The 25642-nt window shown below is 44.5% G+C and overlaps 10 protein-coding genes across 10 annotated transcripts; 6 read left to right on the top strand and 4 right to left on the bottom strand.

Annotated features, from left to right (window-relative positions):
- Positions 1–1723: 1723 nt before the first annotated feature.
- AOL_s00079g208 (uncharacterized protein) lies at positions 1724–2733 on the top strand (the record flags this gene model as incomplete). Its single annotated transcript, XM_011124083.1, has 2 exons — positions 1724–2255; positions 2360–2733. 2 exons carry the CDS (start codon positions 1724–1726, stop codon positions 2731–2733), a joined length of 906 nt encoding a protein of 301 aa, XP_011122385.1.
- Positions 2734–3452: 719 nt separating this feature from the next.
- AOL_s00079g207 (uncharacterized protein) lies at positions 3453–4501 on the bottom strand (the record flags this gene model as incomplete). Its single annotated transcript, XM_011124082.1, has 6 exons — positions 3453–3653; positions 3721–3807; positions 3870–3937; positions 4010–4041; positions 4108–4225; positions 4294–4501. 6 exons carry the CDS (start codon positions 4499–4501, stop codon positions 3453–3455), a joined length of 714 nt encoding a protein of 237 aa, XP_011122384.1.
- Positions 4502–6900: 2399 nt separating this feature from the next.
- On the top strand, positions 6901–7727 carry AOL_s00079g206 (uncharacterized protein; the record flags this gene model as incomplete). The annotated part of the gene is made up of 2 exons (XM_011124081.1): positions 6901–7339; positions 7429–7727. The coding sequence occupies 2 exons, from the start codon at positions 6901–6903 to the stop codon at positions 7725–7727; spliced, it is 738 nt and encodes a 245-aa protein (XP_011122383.1).
- A 615-nt stretch (positions 7728–8342) lies between these two features.
- Positions 8343–8943, top strand: AOL_s00079g205 (uncharacterized protein; the record flags this gene model as incomplete). Its single annotated transcript, XM_011124080.1, has 2 exons — positions 8343–8715; positions 8819–8943. 2 exons carry the CDS (start codon positions 8343–8345, stop codon positions 8941–8943), a joined length of 498 nt encoding a protein of 165 aa, XP_011122382.1.
- Positions 8944–9648: 705 nt separating this feature from the next.
- Positions 9649–11047, top strand: AOL_s00079g204 (uncharacterized protein; the record flags this gene model as incomplete). The annotated part of the gene is made up of 3 exons (XM_011124079.1): positions 9649–9764; positions 9863–10192; positions 10477–11047. The coding sequence occupies 3 exons, from the start codon at positions 9649–9651 to the stop codon at positions 11045–11047; spliced, it is 1017 nt and encodes a 338-aa protein (XP_011122381.1).
- Positions 11048–11463: 416 nt separating this feature from the next.
- On the top strand, positions 11464–12804 carry AOL_s00079g203 (uncharacterized protein; the record flags this gene model as incomplete). The annotated part of the gene is made up of 1 exon (XM_011124078.1): positions 11464–12804. The coding sequence occupies one exon, from the start codon at positions 11464–11466 to the stop codon at positions 12802–12804; it is 1341 nt and encodes a 446-aa protein (XP_011122380.1).
- A 403-nt stretch (positions 12805–13207) lies between these two features.
- AOL_s00079g202 (uncharacterized protein) lies at positions 13208–15243 on the bottom strand (the record flags this gene model as incomplete). The annotated part of the gene is made up of 2 exons (XM_011124077.1): positions 13208–14726; positions 14852–15243. The coding sequence occupies 2 exons, from the start codon at positions 15241–15243 to the stop codon at positions 13208–13210; spliced, it is 1911 nt and encodes a 636-aa protein (XP_011122379.1).
- Positions 15244–16417: 1174 nt separating this feature from the next.
- Positions 16418–16891, top strand: AOL_s00079g201 (uncharacterized protein; the record flags this gene model as incomplete). The annotated part of the gene is made up of 1 exon (XM_011124076.1): positions 16418–16891. One exon carries the CDS (start codon positions 16418–16420, stop codon positions 16889–16891), a length of 474 nt encoding a protein of 157 aa, XP_011122378.1.
- A 955-nt stretch (positions 16892–17846) lies between these two features.
- AOL_s00079g200 (uncharacterized protein) lies at positions 17847–19341 on the bottom strand (the record flags this gene model as incomplete). The annotated part of the gene is made up of 2 exons (XM_011124075.1): positions 17847–18246; positions 18314–19341. The coding sequence occupies 2 exons, from the start codon at positions 19339–19341 to the stop codon at positions 17847–17849; spliced, it is 1428 nt and encodes a 475-aa protein (XP_011122377.1).
- Positions 19342–19890: 549 nt separating this feature from the next.
- Positions 19891–21767, bottom strand: AOL_s00079g199 (uncharacterized protein; the record flags this gene model as incomplete). The annotated part of the gene is made up of 5 exons (XM_011124074.1): positions 19891–20219; positions 20308–21143; positions 21206–21449; positions 21508–21561; positions 21662–21767. 5 exons carry the CDS (start codon positions 21765–21767, stop codon positions 19891–19893), a joined length of 1569 nt encoding a protein of 522 aa, XP_011122376.1.
- Between the last annotated feature and the right edge of the window lie 3875 nt (positions 21768–25642).

The following is a 25642-nucleotide window of genomic DNA, read 5'->3' as shown; positions in this document are numbered from 1 at the left end:
CTAACGGGGTGGTCTTCATTTCGAAGATTCCTTTCTCCACATCTTGCCCGTATCTCGCACCCTTCTGGGGCCGCCATTCCAAAACTAGTGCTGCCCGTTTAAACGTGACAGATGAGAGATTGCCCATCAAAACTGCCCCGCAGCTCCAAACGACAACGGGTTGACAGGTCTGAAGCACAAACCGCTCCAAAAACTTGACCTCCCTCGACTCTTGAAGCGTCGCTGAAATCGTTTCGACATCGAAATTCAATTTCAAGAATTGACCAAGTTATCAGCCGCAGGAAATCTCCAGATCGATTCAAGAGATCCAAGCTTCTTCAAAGAGCGGTTCCGCGAATTCTGTGGTGGAATCTCTGAGCTCCTATTCGAGATCCAGGCCGCCAACGAACCGACAGCCGAAATTAGAAGGCGCTTGGCAGGGTCAAAAGACCTGCAGCTAGACCGGGAGTGGAGTCATGATTGGGCTAACAGCCACACACAACCCTTGCATGAACAAAAGGGATGCGGACGAGGATCCAACGACGATCATAGAATGTTCGACGTATACCCTCGCGCCGGCGATTCGTTTTGGTCCGATATTGGAGATAGTTGACGATAATGGAATGGTCACCTGTGAAAGGCCATTGTCCAAATTAAACAAAGCAAGATGGTAGACTGAGACCCGAGGCTGCTTTCTACATACCGGCCTTTTGGGTACCAGTTCTCAAGCAATCTGCAGTGATGGATCTCTTGGTGGCACAAAGACAAACACCCTAAAATAGATTTACAAACACGCAGCCGTTTTTGTGTTGCTACTCTCAAAAATGCAACAGCTCTCTGAACGTCGAACGTCGACTTTAAATTCGATAATCGACGGGGTACTGAGTAATCATATCTTTCTTTTGTACTACCTGGTCTAGAAGGTTATAGAAGAGCTTGCCTGACCTTAAGCTCAGATAAGACCAAAAAATTGTGATCAGCTTACCTATCCTTGCTCTATCTATCGCACTATCAACTCATACCCAGTCACCGATTATGTCAGTTACCTTTAGCCTTTTTTCCGCTTGAGCTGGGTATTCCTTTTGATATAGGATGTAGAACTCTGATTTCATATGTATATAATAAAGGACAAGAGACTATAGAGCGCTGTCTAATTAGTCATCGACTAGACGATTTGTAAACCACTTATGTTATCACGATTTACAAGTCTTGCAGCTGCTGACGAGCCGAATCGCGAAGTGCGAATTGACGAAGAAGCCGCGCATCGCTTGGCAATTAGAATTGCGACCCGTGTATCCTTCATCATATATGTATAGTCTTGCTGTAGTGGTCTATAAAATTTTATCACGATACATGTAGTCTCAATTAAATCCTCAGCTGAAGGTATAGATTTCAAAGGCCAAGATTTAAACATGGATCTAAGAAGCCATAGTAGGTTCAGCCGTTCGCTCAAATTACTACTTTTGTCAAAGCAGTTCACTGCACCCCTTTCATGTTTTTCCCTAACTTTCCTTAGTAAGCACTGGTCTCGGGACCAGACCTTAGTAAGAACTACCCGTTTTCTGAAGCTTCAAATTTAAATTGAGGCCACAGCTATGACAATCGAAGCTAGAAATTTATATAATATATAAATCAACAGATCAACTACCCTTTGAAAATTTTGATTCAGTACCATGCCCCCCCACCTGCTCCATAAAACTATCATCAAACTATTTCTCTATTATTATATTTTCTTGGATTAAACATGCCGTTTTCCGATTTTGCAGTCCGTCACAGCCCCGAAAACAACGATCCTGCCCCGATTTCTGTTTTAGCTCCATACTCAAACATCATACTCACAATAAGCATCGTCACACTCTTCATCGTCAAACATGCAATTCTCGAGCCGCACCTCCCACATGTTTACGCTCATATGTGGGGTCCATCATCAGAGGCCACCAAGCGCGCACTCCTAACCCTCCACCTAGCGGCGCTAATTCGGGCAGTTATGGTAGCAATCGGGCTGTATCCATTCATTTTCATAATGTTCGGGTCATCGAAGTTGTCTGATCCGGCCCACATATTTGGAGGAAGGTTGACAATGGGCGATTGCATTGTTATTGCGATGTGCAATTTACCAAGCTTTTATATTTTTGAAATAATACATCGATCGAGGCTTTCTATTGCTACTTGGATACATCATGTGGGGTCCATATTGACGGCGCAGAGTACTCTTACGCTTGTCATTCATGGACATAGGAATGCTCGGTATCAATTTCTTATTATCACTCTATGGGGTACGTATGCTATATAGGCTAATTGCTTAGCAATAATTAAGCTACAGCTTTTCTTAATATTTTTTTCTCGATGTCAAATACTAACATACGGACTAATTTGACAGGTTTCTTCGACGTAGTAATGGAACTTGCACCAGTTTTTGCTCTAATACAATTACGATTAGCTCGAGGCCACCACGATTATCTCTGTTTCGTCTATAAAATAACAGCGGTGTGGCTTTTCGTTCTCAATAATGTGCAGACTGTTATGTTCATATATATCAGCTGGATGATCTGGGACGACTGGGCGTTGGCTTTCAAAATTGGCACCCCAATGCTCTATGCGGCGTTTAAATTTTCACAGTGGCAACAGGCATATTTTTATGTCGTATTAATGAGAAGTGAGTTGAGCGAGAAGCTTAGAAAGATAGCTTTGAAAGAGGTCGAGGGGCATCCGCTGTCACCCGAAGAAGAGAAAGAGAAGAGACAAGGAAGTTGATTGAATGATCAAGGATCCTAAAATAGTATAGAAATAGAGATGTTCGCAGTCCTGTTCAGATTCATCTTATTTGATTAGTATGACATTAGGAGTTTTACTTGTTGGCCGCTAGTCGGGCACCAACCAGGCAGCCAGCTAGCTAGTACCAGCAGCAGGTCCAATTTGTCGGGCTTGATAGCTAGCAAGCCTAGTGGGATCAGTCTTTAATATTCTTTCATACGTGCAGAGAACATAAAATCAATGCCCATATACTATTAGCCTATCCCATCTACACGGCTACTTTATGCAATTTTCCATGCACGTTGAGTGTTATCTGAAGCCTATTGCTACTTAAATAAGTATATAGGAGCTAATTCAGCTACCTACTAATCTAATAAAATAAAAGCCACAGTAACACAACATTGCACACAAGATTCGAAACCACAGGATCCTAGGATCCTAACGAGCTAGGAACCCATACAAAAATATTAAATCATTGTAGGATAAGACACGAGCCTCAGCTAGCTGTATATAGTCTGAAATTTGTATCACCTCAAATAAAATTAATGGAATTGCTTTAAATTGCAATGTTCATGTAATGTACATCTCCACATACATCCCGCATGTCCCGATGTTCAATATACAAATTTTAAACCCGAAGCTGAAATATCAAACTTCGGCTTAGTGAAATATATGTACAGAAAAACAGCGCCTCCAAATTTCTCATTTATATATTTTTTTTAACCGGAGCAAGTACCAGCCTTCTTGGGCTCGCAGCCACCGGCGCATCCAGTGTATCCCTGACATTTAACCTTGGCGTCGGAGCAGACGTTCTTGAGGGTGGCGGTATCACCGTAGTTAAAGTTGATACCGGCGAGTTCACCACCGTTCTTAGCAGTAACACCCTCGATATAGACGTTACGTTTGCATTGCTTGGAGCACTGTAAAATAGTAGATTTGTGAGCCTTTGTTCGTTGAATTAAATGGTTCGTATAAAGTGAAACTTACGTTTCCGCAAGATCTGTAGAGCTTGCCGTAATCTTCAACGTAGAAGTTGATAATGTTGACGGTACCGCAGCCATTATGTTGGACGACCTAGAGTTTAAAGAAATTTAGCATTTAGGCTTAATGAGCTTTCGACGCAGGAAGTTGCGGACCTTATCGCTAGCGTGGTAAGCACCACCTCCAACGATCCAGCTGTGTTCTCCAGCCTTGTCGTTCTTAACTAATAACCGCAGATTCGTTAGCTAATTGCGACTTAGTGCAGTGCCGTGTAAGATAGGACTTTCGAAAGTACCTGTAATAGCATCTTCGCAGACATCCTCAAACCTATAACAATGATGTGAGCGATTTTTCATATTATCCTCAACAAGTCTAGAGTAAATGGAAACATACCAGACGAACTCAAGAGTACAAGGACCATCGCAGTGGACACCCTCAGCTTGGTTCTTTCCAATGATGGCGTTCCTCAAGGTAGCTCCCTTTCTGAGCAAGAAAACAGCATCGGCATCGCCTAAATTCAGGACAAAGGCTATTAACTCGAATGGTTCTAAGTCAGCAGATAATGCTGGGGGTTTTTACCTCCTTCAGCTTGGCCATTGCAAGCACCGCTTCCACGGTCAAATCTGGCCCAACCGCCATCATAAACGGTTCCAGCTGGAACTTCAATGACTTTGCTGTTAGTCTTGGTTGTAGTAGCCTTTGGCACACCGCCAGTGTATCCCAAACAGGCAAGAGTGGATGGGAGCATAGCCGCAAGGGCGATGAGCTTCAATGTGCTGATTTGCATTTTGTATAGCTTTAAATTAAATTTAATATTTAAATTAAGAGGTAATGGAGCAGAAAGACCTTTTCTCGAGCTCTGTTTTCGTGGATTCTACAATAAGGAGATCACGACAATGGAGCTCTAGCTCTCCTTTATATATCTTCTCCGCTCGGATCTTTGAAGTATCATAGTCCCGAGAGCACTGACTTCTTTTCGTGCTATCTATGACATACCCGCCTAACGATCCATAAAGGGCGAGAGGGCCGATGAGTTCCCCACAACTGTGGGCTTTTTTGATCCACGGAACGGCCAAACTTTATTATTATTTTCCGCCTCCAAGAATAAAGTTGCGTACATATATTCGCCAAGACGCTCCTGTTTTGTCCTTGTGGATCCAGGAGATGTTGAAGTATACTCGGTAAGACTCGATAAGATGATCAGGCTGCTGGTCTATCAGGCTAGATCCTGGCTTCAATCTGGAGGATCTTGCTTGGCACCGTCTGATATTTCCCGCGCTTAGGCCATGTGCTGAACAAAGGCTTCCTATATGGAATATTAAGAGGCGGGCTCAGATATCCTATGTGAAACTATTTCTGGAATAAAACATTTTGAGCGTTAACCCTCCTTCCAGTTCCGATATATTTGAAAGTTGTTATACTGTGGGGAGGAAGAGCTCGAGTATACAATTTGTTGGATTTTGTCCAAGCCCGTGTTGCAAGTTAACAATTGAATACGCAGCTCGGGATGCGGGATCAAGACACACTGGGCTACCGTGAGTGCGAGATTTTAGAAAATGATGCATAGAGAATGAAGCTATTCTATGTTCAAGTGCTAGCATTTTTGCCTCTCATCCCTTAAGAACCTCCTATATAATCTTCAATTTCAACTTCTCAGGCGAAAAAAGTTCCACCAATGGCCATAATACCGTGAGAGCACCGGCTAACTACCTCGGCAGGCTAATTCCCTGCAGCTGCGCCATCCGATATGAAATTCAATAGAAGGTAAATAAAGTCAAAAAGCATCGAAAACCCTCAGACCTCGATGTTAGATCGAAATTCTATATTTGAAGCCTATGAGCGAATGAGACTTTAAGGTAATGCCTGTCGGCCAAGAACAGCTAAGGCGGAACCGCTTCCCGCGAACCATAGAACGTGAAACGTCGGTACCGAAAAAACATCTTCAAGGTTTAACAAAAACGGCAATCGTGAAGGTACGGTGTGGAGTAAAACTTCGGCGCGGCTATTACGAAACCGCGGCCAAAAAAAAAACTGTTTCCTTGGGAATTGGGTATATTACGCTCGCAACTATTTTCTGCAATATAATATAACTCTATGATATTAAACTCAACATATTATAGGCCCGTAAACACGGATAAGCGGATCTGGAGAATTGAGCCTATGCAGTTCTCGCAGACACATTCGCTAGACCTAGAGCCATGGAATATTCAAACCTATTAGGTACATATGCTTATGCATATCAGTCCACGGGAATTATTTGCATTACGCCGTTTGGACCCGAGCATCGATTCGAGGTTGTGACTGGACTAAATCTTAAATCGTATGTATCTATAGGTAATTTCGAAAATGATAGTCCAGAACAACATGTTTCTTGCTAAAATCATGGGGCTACCTAGGTGCCTATCTGCTTGCTCGCTTTGATAACGAGACTGCTGTGAAATACCGACGCTCAGTGATTACGTCGCTGCTATGTCATACGTACACAGGGTTAAGTTTACGAAATGATACAGTTAAATTCTGGCCTCATAGCTGGCGATTTATTTTGCCGTCTTGTCTTTCAGTCCTTCGGATTCTAAGCCAAGTGCTTAACGTTAGAATTCATCTGGATTTGTGCCTCAAGAAGCAGTACTTCCTTCACTAACATAATTCTACCAAGCAAAATAAATGTCAAGTTTTAGTTGTTTGGAGCTCGAGTGCATGCAGCGCAGTTGTACTACTTCTGGCACTAAAACTTCTGAGGGTAACCTTCTTTATACTCAGACCACGTCTACAATACGAGACTACTTTATACTGTAGCATACATCTATTGATCGCTCAAAATACAACATGACTCCTAACTCAAAGGATTCTCACGGTTTGGTTTTGAGATTCACTCGACCGGTCAACGTTAACGGGTAGTTAGGTAATTCGTTACAGAAACAAAGTACCAGCATATACATCCCGTCCGTACAATTAGTTTCGTATTCTTTGGCCCGTGACTTTATAATACTTTCCAATTTCTTTGTATCCCAATTCCACTTCATTCACGAATCATAAAAAATTGTCACAGACGTATACATATTGTCACCGACGAAAAAAGTGTTCGCTCCCCAAAAATGAGTAAACATGGAGATAGTACCAGAACTAGGGAGATGAAATGATCAAGAGACACTCTCGAGATCTCGAATGTCCAATTACACAAATGAAATGGATCCAGAGCCGGTGAAAGTGGAGGAAGTCGAACTTCGACCTGCTTCTAATATACCACTAACATCACACTCAGCACAACTACGCCGTTCGCAGCGAATCCAGAACCTGCAATGTAAAGACCCACCCACATGCACAACTGCAAGCCCTCCACAGAAACGCCAAAGATTAAATCCAAGAACGCCTCCACGGCAGATTATTTGGCCATATACACCAATCGTAAGGCCCCTTGGTTTAATGATACCATGTCCAAAGGAGTTTCAAGGCTCGACGGTACGGGTTCCAAGGGAGAGAAGACCAATAGGTTCTGTGACTGTCGCAAGAATTGAGGCTCTAAATTATCGCTGTCTTGGCACTCCTCCTCGACGGCCGAAGTTTGGGAGTGTTTATGAGAAAGAAGAGTCTAAACTACATGGGCTAGATTGGAGTCAACTTCCAGGTATGTATCAAATAAATGTCTTCAATTCCTTAATAGAATACCGTATAATCAGCTCTATGATGTGGCTGAATACTAAAACTCTCTTCAAGATATAAATGTGCCCCGAAGATTACGACCGCCTAAAACCACACCGACTACTCTAACTAAAACCAATAAAAAGGAAAATAACTCACCTCCTTCAGCACCTAGACCTCCCTCACCAAATATTATTCAAGAAGACTATGATTCGGATGATACCATGGATGAATTTATATGTTATCTCGGTTCTTCGCCAACAACCTTGGTATTCTATCGAACAATGATGCGTAGACATATGAAGAAACAACGAGGCGGTTGTGGCCATGGCGGCGCAACTGGCGGTTCTTCAGTATTGCTTGCGGCGGGGTAGCATATCCTGCGCCGTAAATGTAGAATTGGTTATATAATTTCTTGCCTGTGGTCCTAGTAGTTCTTTTAGATCTGGATCTAACTCTTAGCAGTTTCGTTGGGATCATAGCGACTATGAAAATGATACTTTAATCCTCATGTGTTTGCGGATCTCACTTACTTTTGCTAATTGGGTATATAAGGTACTAATAATTTAACATATATCATTTCCGCTATTAATATCGGTTTGCTTATATTGCTAGTTAATAGAGATAATAGTAGATAGAGTTAGTATGAACATTCGACGATCGCAGTCTAGAGATATTGGTGGCTATACAATATGATTCGAAAATTCATACTCCAATAAACGAAGGGATCTATATATCTATAAATTCTCTATAGATCTACACTTCAGTTTTGTATAATTATTAAACCTCAATATGCACATACTATTTAAAAGTTTAAAAAGTTTAAAAAGTTTTCCTGATTTCATGGTCATGCTTTCCAAGGTTTAAATTCGGGTCCCTGGTTCAGTTAACGAAGCCAGCCTAACTACATTTAAAACATCTTCACCACACCCCCCTAGACCTTCAACTTTCCCATTCACAACCACAATCCAAAAAAGAAGAAAGAAAAAATGGCAGAAATTAAGAAATCCTCGGAGGCAGCTAAAGAAACCACGAAAACCACAAAGAACGAGCCCTTAAACCCCGAACCGAAAGACTCTGAATCCTCTACGGAACCCACATCCACAAAAGCTCGGACAGTCGAAGATCCAGAGGACCCAAAAAGCACTCCAACTTCCCCTATCGATTCATCATTCAAAGAAAAAGAGCAAACAGAAAAGACTCCCCCATCAATCGCTACGATCGACCGTATGAGAGCTCGTGAAGATACACCAGTTCAAATCGACCCAAGAACAATCGGAAAGATCCGAAGTCCCAACTTTGCACAATTCAAGACAGGCCTTGGGTCCATCTCTGCGAAGAAGGTCCGCAAAGATCTAGAGAGTATGTTGCGGGGCCCTCCCGATTTTATAATACAACAGTGCAACGCGAAATTTAGGGGATTTTCTAGTTTCAATTTACTGATGTTTTAAACTTATGATTATAGTGAGCGGCACACCAAATCATACACCAACGAAGAACCGTTATGCGCCTGCCGTTGAGAAGGCCGATTTCGAGCTAGATATATGTGCTAAAATAGGAGCGATCAAATGGGATTCTGATGACGATTGATGAGGTATTGGAGGGGTGCGAAGAAAGACGAGGAGATTGATATAGAAATGGTGCTTTAAAAGGGGTCGGCGTTTTATACTGAGTAAATTGGATAGTGAAAATTCATAGACATGGACATTGCATTGCATTGCATCTTCTCGGGGGGCATTTAATTATAGAGTTTGATTCTCGTTTTCTGTTTCCAACTGTACTTCGAAAAATAATATATGGCGTTTTGAGATGGTTGAAGATGCATATACATAAATTTAGCTATAAGCCTCTAAATCACCCTTTACATTCACGCGGATTAATATAATCTTCTAGGAACGTCTTTCCGCCATAGATCAAATTTTAATTTGATATTTGAGGAGGTATCTCGGGCCAGAAGTGTGAAGATACATTCAATCAATATTTATGGCTTTAAGTCTGTAGCTCAAGATTATGCTGTCGTTAGAAATTCACCATTTATAGTACCAAGAAGCCAAATCTACTAGTGCACGGCCCTTGGTGCGTCATCTACGTATACTGCTTAAGCTTCTAGGAATTTTAAACCATAAAGTTTGAAGTTTTAACCGTATAAAATGACCCAAATTTTATAACAGAAATTTGGTGTTGGTCCCGTTGGAAACCCCTGCCACGCCACGCCCTGCACGTCTGCATGTCGCACCAATTCGACCGAAATCCACATGGCTACATCGAATCATCCACATCCCTCGCGAATCAACCATGTCCCTCTCCATCCTGCGCCTGCATCACTCCACTCTCAGGCCATCCCTCATCCGCCGACTAACACAATGTAGAAACTACAGTTCCAAACCACCAGACTATGCATTTGCCTTCGAGTAAGTCCCCATGATTTCTTCCCTACCCTTGTTTCAAGTTACGTATTTCGTACAGGTCTTCTTCTTCCTCTTCGCTAACAAATAACTAAAAATTAAAGTATCGACGGTGTACTCCTCCGCGGTCGTACCCCCCTCCCTGGTGCCACAAAATCACTTCGAAAACTCCAAGATAACCATGTGCCGTTTATACTTCTTACAAATGGTGGTGGGAAACATGAATCCGAGCGAACGGAGGAATTATCTCGGCTTCTTGATGTTCCTATAACTGAAGATATGTTTATACAATCCCATACGCCGTTTAAGGGACTCGTGGGGCGGTATAATAGTGTCTTGGCCGTAGGAGGTGAAGAGGTTGGGGAAGGTGAAGGATGGAAGAATGACAAGATCGGGAAGAGCGGGGAAGGTGGTGTTAGAGAGGTCGCTGAGAGGTAATCGAGCGTGTATTACACCTCTCTTTGCTAGAATTACTGCTGCGATCCTTATTTAAGAAAGGGAATTACTGACAGTATGAATGTATAATTGGAATTGACAGGTATGGATTCAAATCAGTTCATACACCGCATACTTTGCTACACCACCATCCGGAAATATGGCCATTTGGGTGTCCGCAGTTACATAATAACTTACACCATCCATCGTCGCCGGAACACCCACACCATCACCCTCCACCTCTCTCACCCATAGATGCTATTTTAGTCTTTAATGATCCCAGACATTGGGGCCCGACTTTGCATATTATTATCGACCTTCTACTCTCCGCACGAGGGGAACTCGGAACATACAGTAACACTAATGGCGTTGAAGTCCCCGGGAAAGGGAAATATCAGAACAACAACCAACCTGACGTGTGGTGGTCGAATAACGATTTATGGTGGCAAGGAGAGTACCACTTGCCTAGATTAGGTCAAGGCGGGTTTAGGGCAGCAGTCGAGGGCGTGTGGAGTAAGATTACAGACGGAGAAGAGCTGAGAGCCACGACCATCGGGAAGCCATTCAAGGAAACCTACGCATATGCCGAAAGCGTACTTAACAACCTCTTGAAGAAGGACATGGGAGAACAAGCAAGAGTTAAGAGAGTATACATGGTGGGGGATAACCCGAGAAGTGACATCATGGGAGCAAATGGATACGGCTGGTATAGTCTACTGCTAGAGACTGGTGTTTTTAAGAGGGATAGAGAGGGCGGTGAAGCAGCATTGAAGGATGATATGAGGCCGAGGCAGATATTGAAGAACGTAGAGGCGGCTGTTGATTTCGGGATGAGCAGGGGTGGGACATCTTGATCCCGACCCGCGCTATACCGCTCAGCCGAAGACCCTTCACCATGGCCATGATGGATGCATGATACCGCCACCGTCGTCACAACTGCATAACCAAGCACTTACTTAGCTCCCCAGTTAGTATTAGAAAGGGAAAATATATCCCCACCAAATTATATATACTATATCTATATCCTAATAGGGCGTAGAGTTACATGCGGGATATTCCGTGTGGTATTTTTTACGTTCGCAAGATTACGAAGATTTTATACTGTGACTAAGCAGCCCCGTCAGCCGCTTTTGCACTACAAACTAGAGCTTAGCTAAAAGCCGGCCAACCTCACCTCACCGCCATCCCTCGCCGCTCCTCCCCCGCCATCACCACCATCCTTCAACCATCACGACGGCTTCAACCAACGAAGCCGCCAACCACGCTGGCTATGAATGGCCACCACCAAAGCAATGGTAGCTCCTGTCCTCCGACATCCTACCAATCCCTTCCTTACGAGATCATATGCGAGATCATTAGCTACATAAGCTCCCAGGGTGCCCTGCACGCCGCAAGTCTTGTATCTCATCGATACAATGCCGCCGCAAATCCGGCTCTCTATCGACAACCGAAGCTGACATCATCGATTATCGATGCATTCGTTCTTTCCGTCGCTCCGACTGTCTTCCCTCCTCCCAAGAAGAATGTGAATTCCAGAGAATACCACCTTGCCGACCTAGTTACAACCCTCGACCTTTCGCCGCTGTTGTATAGTGATAACCTGAGGACCTCAATCGCCCGTTTACTCACTCATTGTCGGAATATAACCTCCCTCACCGGGTCGCAAAAGTCGTTTAATGGCGTCGCTCTCCGTGCCCTCCGACATAGCACAAAGCTAACCCACCTCAACTTAACTCCCTGTCAAGACTCCTGCGACCTCCAGGACTTCTTCCACACTCTCGCCCAACTACCACATCTGATAACCCTAAACTTCCCACCCGGTGGAATGTTCTCCTCCAGTTCTCGACAAAGCGCTCGATCACCTCAAACTATCACCCCGGCCATCCCAACCGTCAAAAGCACTTTCGTCTATCCAGCTCTCCTACAATCCCTCTCCGTCTGCGGTTGTATCATAGACTCCACAATATTAGCATCAGGTTCCCCACCAACAACCATAACCTCATTTTCCGCCTCCCATCTACCCTTCGTCCGTATGGGTGCACTAAGAACATACATCAACATGCTCGCCCCGCAATTGACAAGCCTCTCGGTCCTTCATCCGATTCCACATCTTCCCCACAACTTCCTTGATAAAATCCTTATATCATGTCCACATCTACTATGTCTTACAGCATCGGTAGATTTCATGACTGCTCACATCTTCGATGAGGAAAACTGTGTAGCAGAACATCCAATAGAACGTATCGATCTAGATTGTTCAGGCGGAATGGGCAGCGAGTTCAAAATATCAAGCGACGATATTAGCATCGCATTGATGGAAGGACGGTTAAGGCGGTTAAGGGTCGTACGGGCGAGTAAAAGACTCGGTTGGGCTAGAAGAAGCGAGGAGAAGAAAAGAGTAGAAGACCTGGCAGAGTTACTAATCATGGATCGTAGTGGGTTCGGTGAAGAAAACGAGGAGGAAGGGTCACAGGAAGATGATGATATGAGAAGCGAATATGTGATGGTTGAGAAGGAAGATCCAGTTGTGGACATTCTGGGAACGGATGATGATGATGATAATGTTGAGGATGAGCTCAGTCGTAAGTTTGCAGGCGTTTATATTTTTTGATACGCACACTTCGGAACAACATCGGGATACCAAGCGGTTCATGATTGCTCTTTTGTTTTTTTTTTCATTCCTAATTCATGCATTCGATTCATATGATCAGATTGACCGACCAGTTATTTTGTCTCGATTCCCCTCTTTGTTTTGCGGGTATACGTGAGGGCTGGGGTTGGAGCAAGGTAGGTCAGTCAAGCTCCCAGGCTAACAAAAAAGGGATTTATGCTATAGCTTTGAAAAATTCTTAAACACTTAAATTATCCGTTAGGGTTACTTGAAATTCTGAGGAGATCCGGATTTTGAGTATCGATCAATGAAAATGAAATAAAATAAAATAAAATAAATTTAATGTCTTAAAGCTGAATGGTAATAACACGAATCATAAAATTCGAACTGCTCATAAACATCCTTACCTCCTCTCGAGCAATAGATCTCTCTGCCCGAAAACTTCCCCAACAATACTGACAATCATGTCCAATGCAAATACCGTTTTAACATCCGGCATTCTGTGCGCCTTATCTACAGCTCCGGCGTCCAGCTCGCCATCCTCAACCAAATCCTTCGATTCCACAACATCACCAGCGTCATTAGAAACAGGGGCAAGCTCCATCTCCATCTGTAGCTGTGCGGATGCTAGGTCGTCATCAGCTGTATCGACAGCATCTGGAAGTAGCTGGTTTACGGACAAGGCGTCCTCCATCGGATTTTCCACGTCCCCAGTACCGGGTGTCGCAGGAATAACTGAGATTGAAGGAACCGACAACGTAGATCCGCTAGAAGGCTTTGGTATCTGCACAGCCCTGGGCTTGAAGAGCGCCATTTTTTTTGTTGGTCTTTCTTCCTTCACACTCTCATCCTCTCCCCCAGACCCGGCTTCACCTGTCTCTACATCTTGGTCTTCCGCACCGAAATCGAGATCTTCGATCTTAAACTCGACGGGAAACCCTACCTGCTCATCAGTTTTAACACCCTCCCCACCACAAGCTGCAGGATCTTGTTCTCCTCCACCCATATATTCCATAACACCTCTCTGCAACTCTTCATTCCACCAATCTTCTCCACCTTCTTCCACAATCTTCACCCTCGCGTCTGTAGCTTTCTCAAGATTAAATACTGCCTTCTTCCCTAGTTCCCTCAAAACACTGACTTCTTCATTCATTAATATCCCCACGTCATTTGCCCTAGCCAAGAGCGCCCATATCCATTTCCCCTGCCATTCATTGACATTTCGCCATCCAAGGTACTTGCGAAGATGCTTCAGTGCCTTTATAGCGTTTTCAGAGGAAATGGTTTGCAGAACGGGTAGGGAGGGTTGATTGGCGACCATAAAATCCTTCCATTGGGTTGGAATGATAGGGAATGGAATTTCAGGTTCTTCAAATGATGTTGTAAGGATTGCTTCACGAGTAGTGTGAAAGTTGGTTATCAAAGAAGCATGCCAGTCCGCAGATACGGTGCGTGGGGGTAGAGCAGAAGCGGTTGTAACCCTCGCAAGCATAGGGACCGGACGAGCTATATACGCCCCATCGACGTAATAAGCGGAGGAGTCGGAGTCGGAGAGATCGTCGTAAGGGTCTTCTTCGTCCCACTCTTCGTCCCATTCATCATCATCACCGCCATCTTCATTCTCGTCATCGTACGAAAGGCTACCAGGCTCTTTTCCCGCTAGCTCCGTATTATTTTCGGGTTTTGTAGCTTCGTCGTACGAAATAGCGTCGATCGGCTCAGTTGGAGGTTGATGGGCCTTATTATACTCGACAACGTTATCATCATCGTACAAAAGGTTATCAACATCCTGAGGCACCATCGGTCTGGAGGTCGGAGCGGGAAGTGGTGCGGCGATAACAATGTTGGAGACTTTTACCGACGGCGCGATTCCGGTCATCTGCGATGCAGTAAGGAGGTTCGGGACCCCTCGAGCTTCATGTCTATAAACACCATAAGATACTTACATCAGTCACAAGTTCGCCTAGTACCAGGACAAGAGAAAATCAAATCGCGCGTTAGAAAAGCAGTTTGGAAGTAATTGGGGGATATTTATCTGAGAACCTACCTAACCATGCGTAAGTATGATAGACCATCAATGGCAGGGCCCGAGAGGTCGGCATCATCGTCGACTCCCTGAAGTTCGGGGAATGCGCCACGTTGGTTGGTGCTGGGATCGATATAGCCTTTGGGACCACTACCAAAGAAGCCGGCTTTACTCGACTTCAAGGGTTTGGTGCCCCAGACATAATCTTCATCCTCTGCTGTTGGTTCCGCTCCTTCTACTTCGTCGTCGCGATTCTCATCGTTGTGGTTGGTGACGGTATCTTCGTAGTCGAGCTGGTGTTCTTGTTCAGCGGAGGTAGACTGGGCAGCTGCGCGATGATGGGCAGATTTGTGGTGATTATGATTGTTATTATGGGAGGCAGATTTCTTACCAGCCCTCTTTCTTTTCGCCATTATTCTCGGTTTCGTATATAAGTTCCGGTAGAACGAGCGACTGTCAAATTATACCACAGGCGACAGTGATGCTGGTGGAGGTAGCGAGGGTGGTGGCGTCAATGGTTGGTCAAGGTGAAGATAGAGATGAAGGCCGGGGTGAGGGATGGGGTGAGGGATGGGGACGGTAAAAAAGATCGGTGTGAGTCGACCAAGGGACCGACCAAGGGACCAACCGAATTTAGGTTGACCCAACCACACCGCATGTTGCGATGGCCAAAAACGTGAATTCCACGAACCTCATCCCCCACACTCAATTTTCATCCAAACAAGCTGATTTTAGGCTCAATCGTCGAATTAGATCATTTTGAAGATATTCGGTCTACATCTTGAAAATCGTTCAAATTTTGAATTTCAAAAAGGTCACGGGACTTGGGTCTTTTTGCTGGAAAATCGAATCAGAAGTTGTAGTTAAATGGTATGTATGAGCAACAACACAACGTCATTTCGAAGTTGCGATGGCTTTTCTGTTCATCATGATTGTGACACCAATTCTTCATCAAACAGCTTGATTTTAGCATCAATCGAACGGGCAGATAATTCTCTAAATTTAAGATCCCGACTTTGAAAACGGATAGAATTTTGGTTATGAAAATGATCACGTGGGTCCAAAGGTTCCGTCGGATTGAACAACACAAGCTGTGTGGTATTTCTCGAGCTATGCATGCACCGACGCAGGCTCTAACCTTGACTCGTCGACTAGATTCTAGTGCAGTGCCACTTCTTCACAAATTAAATATTCAGATGCAGGGACGTCAAAGTCCCTCCATAATTTTTGGGCTTACGGGAGTTTTTCGACTTCTAGAAATGTTACTGGATACCAGTCTTGTGCTGTCATACAAAACCGCACATGGTTATGGGTCACCGCCTACGCCAAGTCACCTGCTCTATCGTCAAATGCAGGGTCACGTCACCTTGCGAGGCTTAATACAATAAATGCAATATCATCCAAATTCGTCCTTGAAACCGATGATTTGTATAACGGAGAAACGACTCATCAAGTCTAATATAGGATATTAATATTGGTTGAATACCATACATATACAACCCTTTTCCTCAGTTCAGCTTGTCATATATCTTAATTACAATCGTTCGAAGGTTTTCCTCTTTTACTCCCCATACCACAGCCGGTATCATGAGGCAACTACTCTCCGATAGCGAACCAGAGCTGGATTCATCCCAAGCATCAATAATCTTCACTCCAATAGCTTCCGACTCCGACTTCGATGAACTCCTAGAATCCGAATCCCTAGGCGACCGTTCAACAACTTCAACAGTCCCCACGCAGAATAGTCAACGCAGTCAAAGATGGATGTCAATGAGTCAAAGGTCGATATCAACAAGTACAAGCCAGTATGCGGATATGGAGAAAATAATGGCGATGGCGGTGGAAGCAAGAGACGCTGAGGAGAGAGAACACAATAGGCGTGCATTTTTGTGGCTTAAAGTTTTAATATCGACTTGCGCGGCTGTTTCGATAATCTGGACTCTTTATAATATGGGGTCGTTGGATTCTACGTCGTTGTATCGATGTAGTGTATCTTCAGGGCAGTCGTTTTGGGATATTAAATTTAAGGTCGGCCTCTATAATTTCTTGGAATATATATAATATAAAGTAAACAGGTCCAGGTGCTGATATATAAAAAGTAGAATCCAAATTTTTCTCACGATCGTTCCCTTCCATGCCCGACACATTCTATCCTCAGGATTCTCAAGAAAGGAAAAATACTTTCTAAAACCCTTTTCCCAAATTATTACTCTCCCTCGGATAGCAACGTATGGATGGGCAGTCAAGACCGAATGCAATGGCCAGAATACCCAATTCTCACATGTCTATTCTATATCGCCAACTTCAAAGGTTTTATGTCATGGGGTTTGCAGCTATTCGCACTGGCAGTAATATTCGATACCATATTCTTGAGAAGCCTAGCGAGAATACTTAGGATAAAATGGAGTGTTCACAAGTTTACAATCCGAGATCTCTATTTAACCCCGTTACTCGGGTTTTTTATCTCCATACCATGGGAATATCTTCTTCCACATCTATTGGGCATCGGTGGGATGATCGATAATGATGATAGGAGGAGTATATCTTCTGGACTTCAGTATCTTGTAGTAAGCTGGGTTCCGCTTCGGGGAACGACAAGGAGGTGGAGGAGTACCTCTTTTATTCGGGAAGCGCTGTGGGGGTTTTATTCGTTGTTTTGTGCCTTGTGGCTTGGGTTTATAGTTTATATGAATTTCCTTGGGGGGAATAAAGTCGAGGTGAAGATGTTCGAGACGAAGAATAGATTTTAATGATCGCCTAAAGAACTACCCACGACCTCGCATACAGTATCGTGTACTTTATAGACTCTAGAATTTAGAACTAGACCAAAGACAATTACTCAATGCAATTGCAGTATATGTAAGAGAACTAGACTAATACCTGGATAAGCAATGAAACATCTGTAACCAAAATCCTAACCATCTCAACGAATATCATCTCCATTCTAACATGATAATATTACTTCGACAGAGTTATACCCCTAATCATCCTACAAGCCAGTGTAGTTATAGTTTTACTACCACCATTTCCTCTTCTTCCCCCTAAATAAACCATTCAAATCTCCATTCCTAACCCTTTCCAAAGCCGTCTTCTTTAAATCCCCGTTCTTAATCTTCTCCCAAATAGTCTTCTTGTCTATCACCTTATTGGTGATATATGTCACTCCACTCGTCGTCGTGAACGTCTCCTTGATGATCCCACCCGCTCTGAAAAAATACCAGACTATCCCCTTCGAGCCTCTAAAGTTACTCGGCGCCGCCCGTAACCTAGGAGGTACCCTCACCTTCGAATTTGGGGGGTTCTTTGTCTCGTACCCAGACCTGGAAGGGGGGTTCTGAGGAACATTAATATTCGTATATCTAGGACTATTTGGTCTCATTGGTTGTCTCGTACCCAGACCTGGAAGTCTCATTGGGCTATTGGGAAAATATACACGTTAGCATCAAACCCCCAACAGGACCATACTCTACCAAGGATACCTACCTCTGATTAATCTGTTCCAAGAGACTGGAAGGTTTCCATCCAACCCCAAAAGCGACAGTTCCAATCGCAATAAGAACGACTATAATTGCCGCAATAGTCCATAACGCCCATTCCACTCCTTCCTTCTCATCTTCTTCTTCTCTATCCTCAATTAATTCTTCAAGAGTATACCCTTCCTCATCATCAATTCCACCAATAGACTGCATATGGTCTAACCTATGATACAGCTCTTCTGGATGATAAACTTTGTCCCAATCCTCGAGCTCATAAATAGGATCTTCGGGATTGTAAAGGGGATTAAGACCCTCCTCCCCCTCCTTTTCCTCCTCCTCCCCTTCCCCTTCCTCCTTCCCCTTCTCCCCCTCCTCCTCCTCCTCCTCCTCCTCCTCCTCCTCTATCACACTATACTTTTCTGTAGTTATTTGATGGTTTGGGTGTATAATACTCCGTAGGCTCCTGACAGACTCAAGTACCGGCTCTGCCGCCCACCGTTCGAGGAGCTCGTCGTCTTCATCGTCGCTTGTGGCATTATTCGAAACGATCACCTTTTCGCGAGGGAAGGTGTGCCCTTTCAATTTTAAAAGAGGAAAATTTGGGATTTCGTCTTTGAGGGCACTATCGTCTTTTATAGGACTACCTTCATCTTCTCGCTTGTCGTCTTGATCACTGTCTAGGTCATCGGCCTCATACGTAGGTTTTGAAGCCTTAGGAGAGAGGTTCGTGTCTATATCTGCTTCTTCTTCCTCCTTCTCCTCTACTGCTGACTTTATTCTTCGTCCTTGCGGCCTTGGCTCCGGAGACGAGGATTCCCTGCCCGCAGGTGCCTGGATGGGTTTTCGAGATCTCAGCGATTGTTGTTTCTTTTCTCCCGTGTGTACCGGTTCATCAGCTCTGCGGACTTTGTTATCGCCTTGGAATTTATTCATGATTATTAGTCTCGTTAGAGATTTTCCTTTCACCGGTTCGGGCTTTTTGAGAGTAGGTTTCACCAATGGCGGCCACTTTTGTGCTGGGTTGTTTGTGTTCATCGTTTCTATCTTTCTTAGGAGTTGGCTTTGGTAGTTTTTCTTCCTTTCTATAGCTTATTTTTTTATCGGTGAATATTGGTAACGGGTCTAGGGATTACTAGATATCAGGCTTATAGGTTAAATCGATGTTATTTCCAAGGCTAGAGGATTTCTAGATGTCATACGACGGGCGGATGGGAAGCCTGGAGATCTCAAGTTCGCGGAGCACCGACAATGATACCCACTAACCATACCAGATAGTCAACTTAGACTAATATCGTATGAACATTGTAGACTTGGAGCTAGAGAGACCCCAAGAGCTTCCTATTTATTCGTTTCATGATATCACATACGAAACAAAAGTTTTGCATATTGTGTCCCGTCTACCATATTATACAAGAATGTAAACAATGAAAAAGCTTATCAAGGGAAAAGCAAATGAAGGGAACACCTTGAAGAGAGAAGAAAAATACCATACCCCATATTACCTTCAAAGAAATAACACCGTGGTTGAGAGAGATCAGACGGGCGTGTGCCCGTGCACTCCTAACATGAGTGGCCGACAATAAACTAATTTCTTCTCGGCCCAACTGTTGGATTCAAGAATTCTTGCTGTTTCTTCTGGAGAGCACTGAGTTGATCCGTCATACTGACGGACTGCAATTGTTGCAATCTGACTGATTCTCTACTGTCAGCGTGGCCATCCCATGCAATAACAGGTTTCTTCCTCCTCTCGTCTCCCTCATCTACGGTGCCAGGCTGAACATCGAATAAATCAGCACGCTGGCTCGCTAATCGTTTCAAGTTCGCTGCGACATCTGTAGTAGAAAGATTTGTTGTCGAATATTTGGCATCGGCGCGGGCTCTTTGTTCTTTCCAGCGGGGGTCCAGAAGTTCAACTATAGCGCAAACAAAGGATTAGTAACTATTTCACGCACACCAAAGCAAATAACTTAGGGAAAATGATAATGTCAAGGGGGAACTTACTTCTCATATGCTGCTCCAACTCATCAAGTGGGATAGGCTGTTTGCAGTTAGGGCATATGGTAGTTTGTGCCGCACCACGCCTGTTCGCTGCAGCTGTCGCTGCCCGGGATACGTAATCGCTCCTGATCTTCATGGGCGCTGTGCCACCTTGAGCCTCAGCTCTAGCCTGTTCGGCGCGAGCCTGTGCCTCTCTTCTCTCGCGTATTCTTGCCATTTCTTCGTCCTCGTTATCAGAATCTGGTTCCATAGGCACGTCCATAGTCTCGTCTTCCTCTTCCTCTTCCTGGATGGGTCCCGGAATGTAAGTTCCAGAGTCATAATCGTCAGCTGTTGGCATGGCTTCTTCAATGCGAAGTTGGTTGCTATTCAACGACATCAACGCCTTTTGCTCCAAGGAAGCATGCTGAAGATCAGAAAGTGAAGTCGGGGGAGGTAAATCGGCGTGATCGTCGGCTTCTGTGAATGTGATTGTTTCAACAACAGCAAAGTCATGCCAATCGATTTGCGCATATGCCAATTTCTCCTTGTCCTCTTCCTCTTCCTGCTTCTTCTTTTCTTCCTCTTGATGCTTTACCCACTCCGACCTCTGTTTGGCAGCGTCAATCAGCTGGAATTTGTCCTCAAAGTTCTTCCTGAGCTGCTCCATTCGCTCATCCTTGTCGGTGGGGCTAAGAATCAGGGTGTACTGGTCGACGAGGCGGGTAAAGTATTGGTAGAACGAGTGATTTGGTCGTAGGAAATCGAATTGATAATTTCGCGCTTCACGCTGTGATAAAGTTGTCATGAACTGTCTACCATTCTTTGCAACGAATAAGGCTGTCAATCGTAGTACATCCCTGTACCTCCAATTAGCTTCCGCCTAGTATCTTATGGTAGCAAATAGTCGGGCCAAACTCACAAATCTTGCGCGCTAATAGCTGGCATTCTCGCCGAGAATTGAAATTCGGGTGGTGGAGTCGGTCCAGGCTCTGCTTCGGGTTCTGGGGCAGGAGCTGCAGCACCATCAGTACGACCAGCCGCGACGGCGGTTGATCTTCCCGCACGCGTTTCTTCGAGGCGCCATACGTAGAACGGGTTATAGGGGTCTCCAGGAGTTAAAAATGAAAACTTGGGGTTCGTTCGTTCGTTATCACGGATTCTCACTACATATGTCGGGTTAGTATCCGAAAAACGATATGGCGAAGGGTGGGTTGAACGTACTCTCGAAAGCTTCGCCATTTCGGGCGACGTATCCTGCAGTCTTCTCAACAATGGCTATTATGATAGCCAGGTGTTAGCATAGAGTTCCTTCAGCCTAATATGAAACTATCAGACACCGGGCGATGAAGACAGGAAGTAGTTATGCACAACATACCTCGAATTTCCTTGGGCGGTAGCACAACGCCTGCTGGAGCTTTTGCCGCCTCCTCGTTGGAGACAATGGTAATCGGAGGCGGGATATCGGCGGCAGAAGGAGCCATTTCTAAGAATAAAGGGTATTATAGCGACGGCTGCTGTAGTTTTGAAGGCGCAATTGTGGAGTCGAGGGTTGAATGAAGAGACGTTGACGAGTTCGGGAAGACGTGATGTGTAGCAAACGATGACCCATGCTCAGGATTTCGAGATTTGCCAAGCCTTCGCGCGATTGGTTAGCGAGGTAAATGCAACGCACAAAATACAACATTCTAGTTCTAAACCTCATGAGTCAAGCATTGAGTGTTCTCGAGGCCAGCCAGCCAGTACTTCAATTGATAGAATATGTATTGCCATATCGGAGACCAAGTTTCTAGGTTTCGATATTAGCTGGCTATGGATATGAACACCAATCGCATCACATATAGTGGTTCAACAGCTAAAACGCCAACCCCATTTCTAGACTAGTATTTATTGAAATAGCATCTGGATTAGTCTAGTTGTTTGGGCGGGTGCTGAACACACCAAAACGAATACCATATAATAGGCTTGTTATAATATTCAGGATCTGAGACAAATTTAAGTAAAATCCTTCAGCTTGTCTTGTTGGTGTACATCCAGTACTCAAATTACTATGAAAATACACAACCGGTCTTCTACCAGACGTCAGCTATAACTAACAACTATCTCGTCTAATTCGGTTGACAGCCTTTTAAACTTCCCCAGTAAACTTTCGTAGAATATGAATAATATATGGTCGCGGAAGCCAGAACGAAAATATAGATGTATTAATGGTCTTGAACTCGCACCCGCCCCTAGACCAAGACCAGTCTATAACCAAAGCCTAGATCGTAACATCAAGTTCTAAACAGACTATAATCACAAGTGAAACTTCATTCAACTTATATCTGTGTCTTTATTTGGCCCTAATCCACGTCCTAGTTTAACGTAGGATCCATCGAAAGAATATCCTTTTTAGGAACCGGGGTCTCTAGGCCAGATACGCTGCACGATGATACTATACATGTACTTGCTCATATGAGAATGGTACGCTCTGCTAGACTATTACATACTAAGACTTTCATATGATCATGTGATTTAATTTTTATCTACTCGTCCGCTACACCATAACCAGGCCTCTGCACAGTATCCTTTAGTGTACGAATCAAAATCAATCCCTCAAAGAATGGAAATCTTGATCTAGCGGTAGTACCGTATTCAAGTAAGGTGGCCCCAAAGTTCTAAACATAACCCATCCCAAATCTTGCGCTGCAGTAACCCACTCCCTCAAGATTCAAACCCTCTGCTGTTAGCGTCGTAGATACCAAATCTGAACCCCGTGACATCAACGGTCTCTTAGCTCAGTTGGTTAGAGCGTCGTGCTAATAGGAATCAAACCTTGTAACGCGAAGGCCAGAGGTTCGAGCCCTCTATGGACCAGTGATTTATTTTTTTGGCTCAATATCCCGCGATGATTAGCGTTATAGAGTGCGAGTCAGTATATAAGTGTCAATCAGAACTCTTTTTTTTTGTCCTTGCTGCAATACTCCTCCAGAGCGGTGGCACTTCGTTTATATAATCAACTCCCTCCAGATTCAGAACCGGCCCTCTGCTGTTAGCGTTGTAGCTACCAAATCTGGACTCCGAGACATCAATGGTCTCTTAGCTCAGTTGGTTAGAGCGTCGTGCTAATAGGAATTTAATCCTGTAACGCGAAGGCCAGAGGTTCGAGCCCTCTATGGACCAGCGATTTATTTTTTTTGGCTCGATATCTGTCGATGGTTGATGGTGAGTCAGGTCCGTTGGTGAGCATCGATGAAGAACTTTTTTTTGCTCGCCACGTGCGTGGAGTTAAGTGTGCGAATGTACAGAATTGGCAGGTTGCTTCGTATCGATCTGCCGGGCAGGGACTATAAATCTGCTTCGATTCGAGCACAGGGCAGATCTATTTCGGGGTCCCCTGCTACATTTCCAATCAGAAAACTGATCTATGAACCCCGGTTCCGAGACTCTAATATACCAGGTTTCGAACAAATTTTTCAATATCCATGAAAAATTTTATGTCTAATTGCAATTCACAAACACCAGCTCCAGAGATCCCCTAAGAGATGTGTTGGGTTGGTAGTTCCCGAATGTTGGATAATTGTACTATCAACACAGAACGGCAGCCTGCCTACAATTAACCTGTCTTCAAGAATGGCATTTGTGTACCTTGGAGGTAACACCGTTGGATGTTGCTATTGCTCCTACGTTAGCATCATATCCTTTCAGGCTGTGACACACGTGTCATGCCGAAACCGATGGCCGTTGTTGATTGAGTGATTGATTCTTGTGCCTGAATGTTTCGGAGGCGCGAGTAAGATATCATGTTTGAAAACCCAGGCTGGGAAATTGATATGTCTATGACACGATGTCGACAGGATCAGGGATATGTGCGAATATCTAGGTAGTAAGGATGAAATAAGAATTTAGAATGATATCCCGTAGTACCAACAATTATACATAGCCTGAACGGGATTAAAGGGTCGGCATAGAGTCCGAGGTATCTCGAAAAAGACGAATCCTAAACTAAGCTAACTCTAAGTAAGAGCCTGGCCGGTTGTAGGATTATGTTACCTAATCGCGAGTCATGATCATCCTAGATGTATTGGACGGGCATTTTCGAATTTCTGATAAGCTTACTTTTGAGTGAAATAGAACAGGTACGTACGCTGGGTTGCGCTCGACATGCACATAAAGTTGCCTTTTAAAGATGCACCTGCGGCACGGTATGACCCGTATATAATATGAAGTCGGATATTTCCGAAAATAGAACAAAGCTATGCTCTAGAATCAAGGAATCGTCATGCATTTTCTGAAAATTGTACGGAACAACTTATGGTTCAATAGATACTTTTTGGTATGATACACGTTCACGCCATGTTAGGAGTCCAACTTCATGATAGGCGGTTTGCAACTGGCAGTCAAACTGCAATACCGGTTGTGAAGGATTCCCTCAATCCCTAGCTAGCCGGTACGCGTGCTACCGTTGTATGTCATGGGGATCCCCGAACAGCCGTACAAGACTATTAAGTTTGAACTACACACCGGGGGACTAAATCTCAGACCATTATTTCCGAAGTTGAAGAACCCATGTTGGTTGTGAACCCACCAGAGACCCAGCACAAGGGTTCATTTTCGTAGTTTCGAGGAGACCAACACCTTCTAATTCAGCCAGTTTTGTGGCTTCAGCTGAGATCCAAGCACTATGCATCCGAGCTACGAAAACTGCAACCTGGATCCTAGCACAATGCAGTTTCGTTTACTGAAGCAAGCGAGTCTATCCGATTGATGGGATCGGATCTAATGGCAACGAATGGCGAAGCTCCCAACCCAATCATAATTAGCCTTTGACGCATTCATCGATATTATCACAGACGAATACGAGGGATTCCGATAAGTCGACAGTCACCTATCGCGAGTTTCTGTATGTCACCCAAAATCGCCGACCAGAGATTACATCATAAATTATGCATGCCGAGCCAGTCTAAAAGATGGTTTGAGTTTCTCGTGCTTCATTTTGTCCCACGTTGGCCAAATTTTGGTCGAGTGCGGTACAACTCAAAACAATGGGATGATCCCAGACCGACTGTGGCACTAACCAAGCAGGCTACCGCTAGAGACTTGGCTACCCAGCAGGCTGGAGAGAATGCGCCAACCAGGGCAAGTCGACGAATGAGAAAGCGAGCAGACCCACTGGTGGCCGACCGCTTTTGGAGGTTACCCGGAGTTGGGAAGGGTTGATTGGGTGAATTAGCTTGCCCCTTGTTCCTGACGCTAACCCTCAGAGTCGTCGATGGGAAGGTTTTCGCACAAGAAGACACGCTTCCAGAAGGCGATATGAGGGAAACATTCGAGCCGGCGGGTCATCCTTTGGTGAAACATCGATAGATGGTGTGGCAAT

Source organism: Orbilia oligospora (assembly GCF_000225545.1).
Source record: "Orbilia oligospora ATCC 24927 unplaced genomic scaffold scaffold00079, whole genome shotgun sequence".
In the NCBI taxonomy this organism is placed as follows: Eukaryota; Fungi; Ascomycota; class Orbiliomycetes; order Orbiliales; family Orbiliaceae; genus Orbilia; species Orbilia oligospora.
Note: the sequence above shows the minus strand (reverse complement) of the source record. Positions and strands in the feature narration are given on the sequence as shown.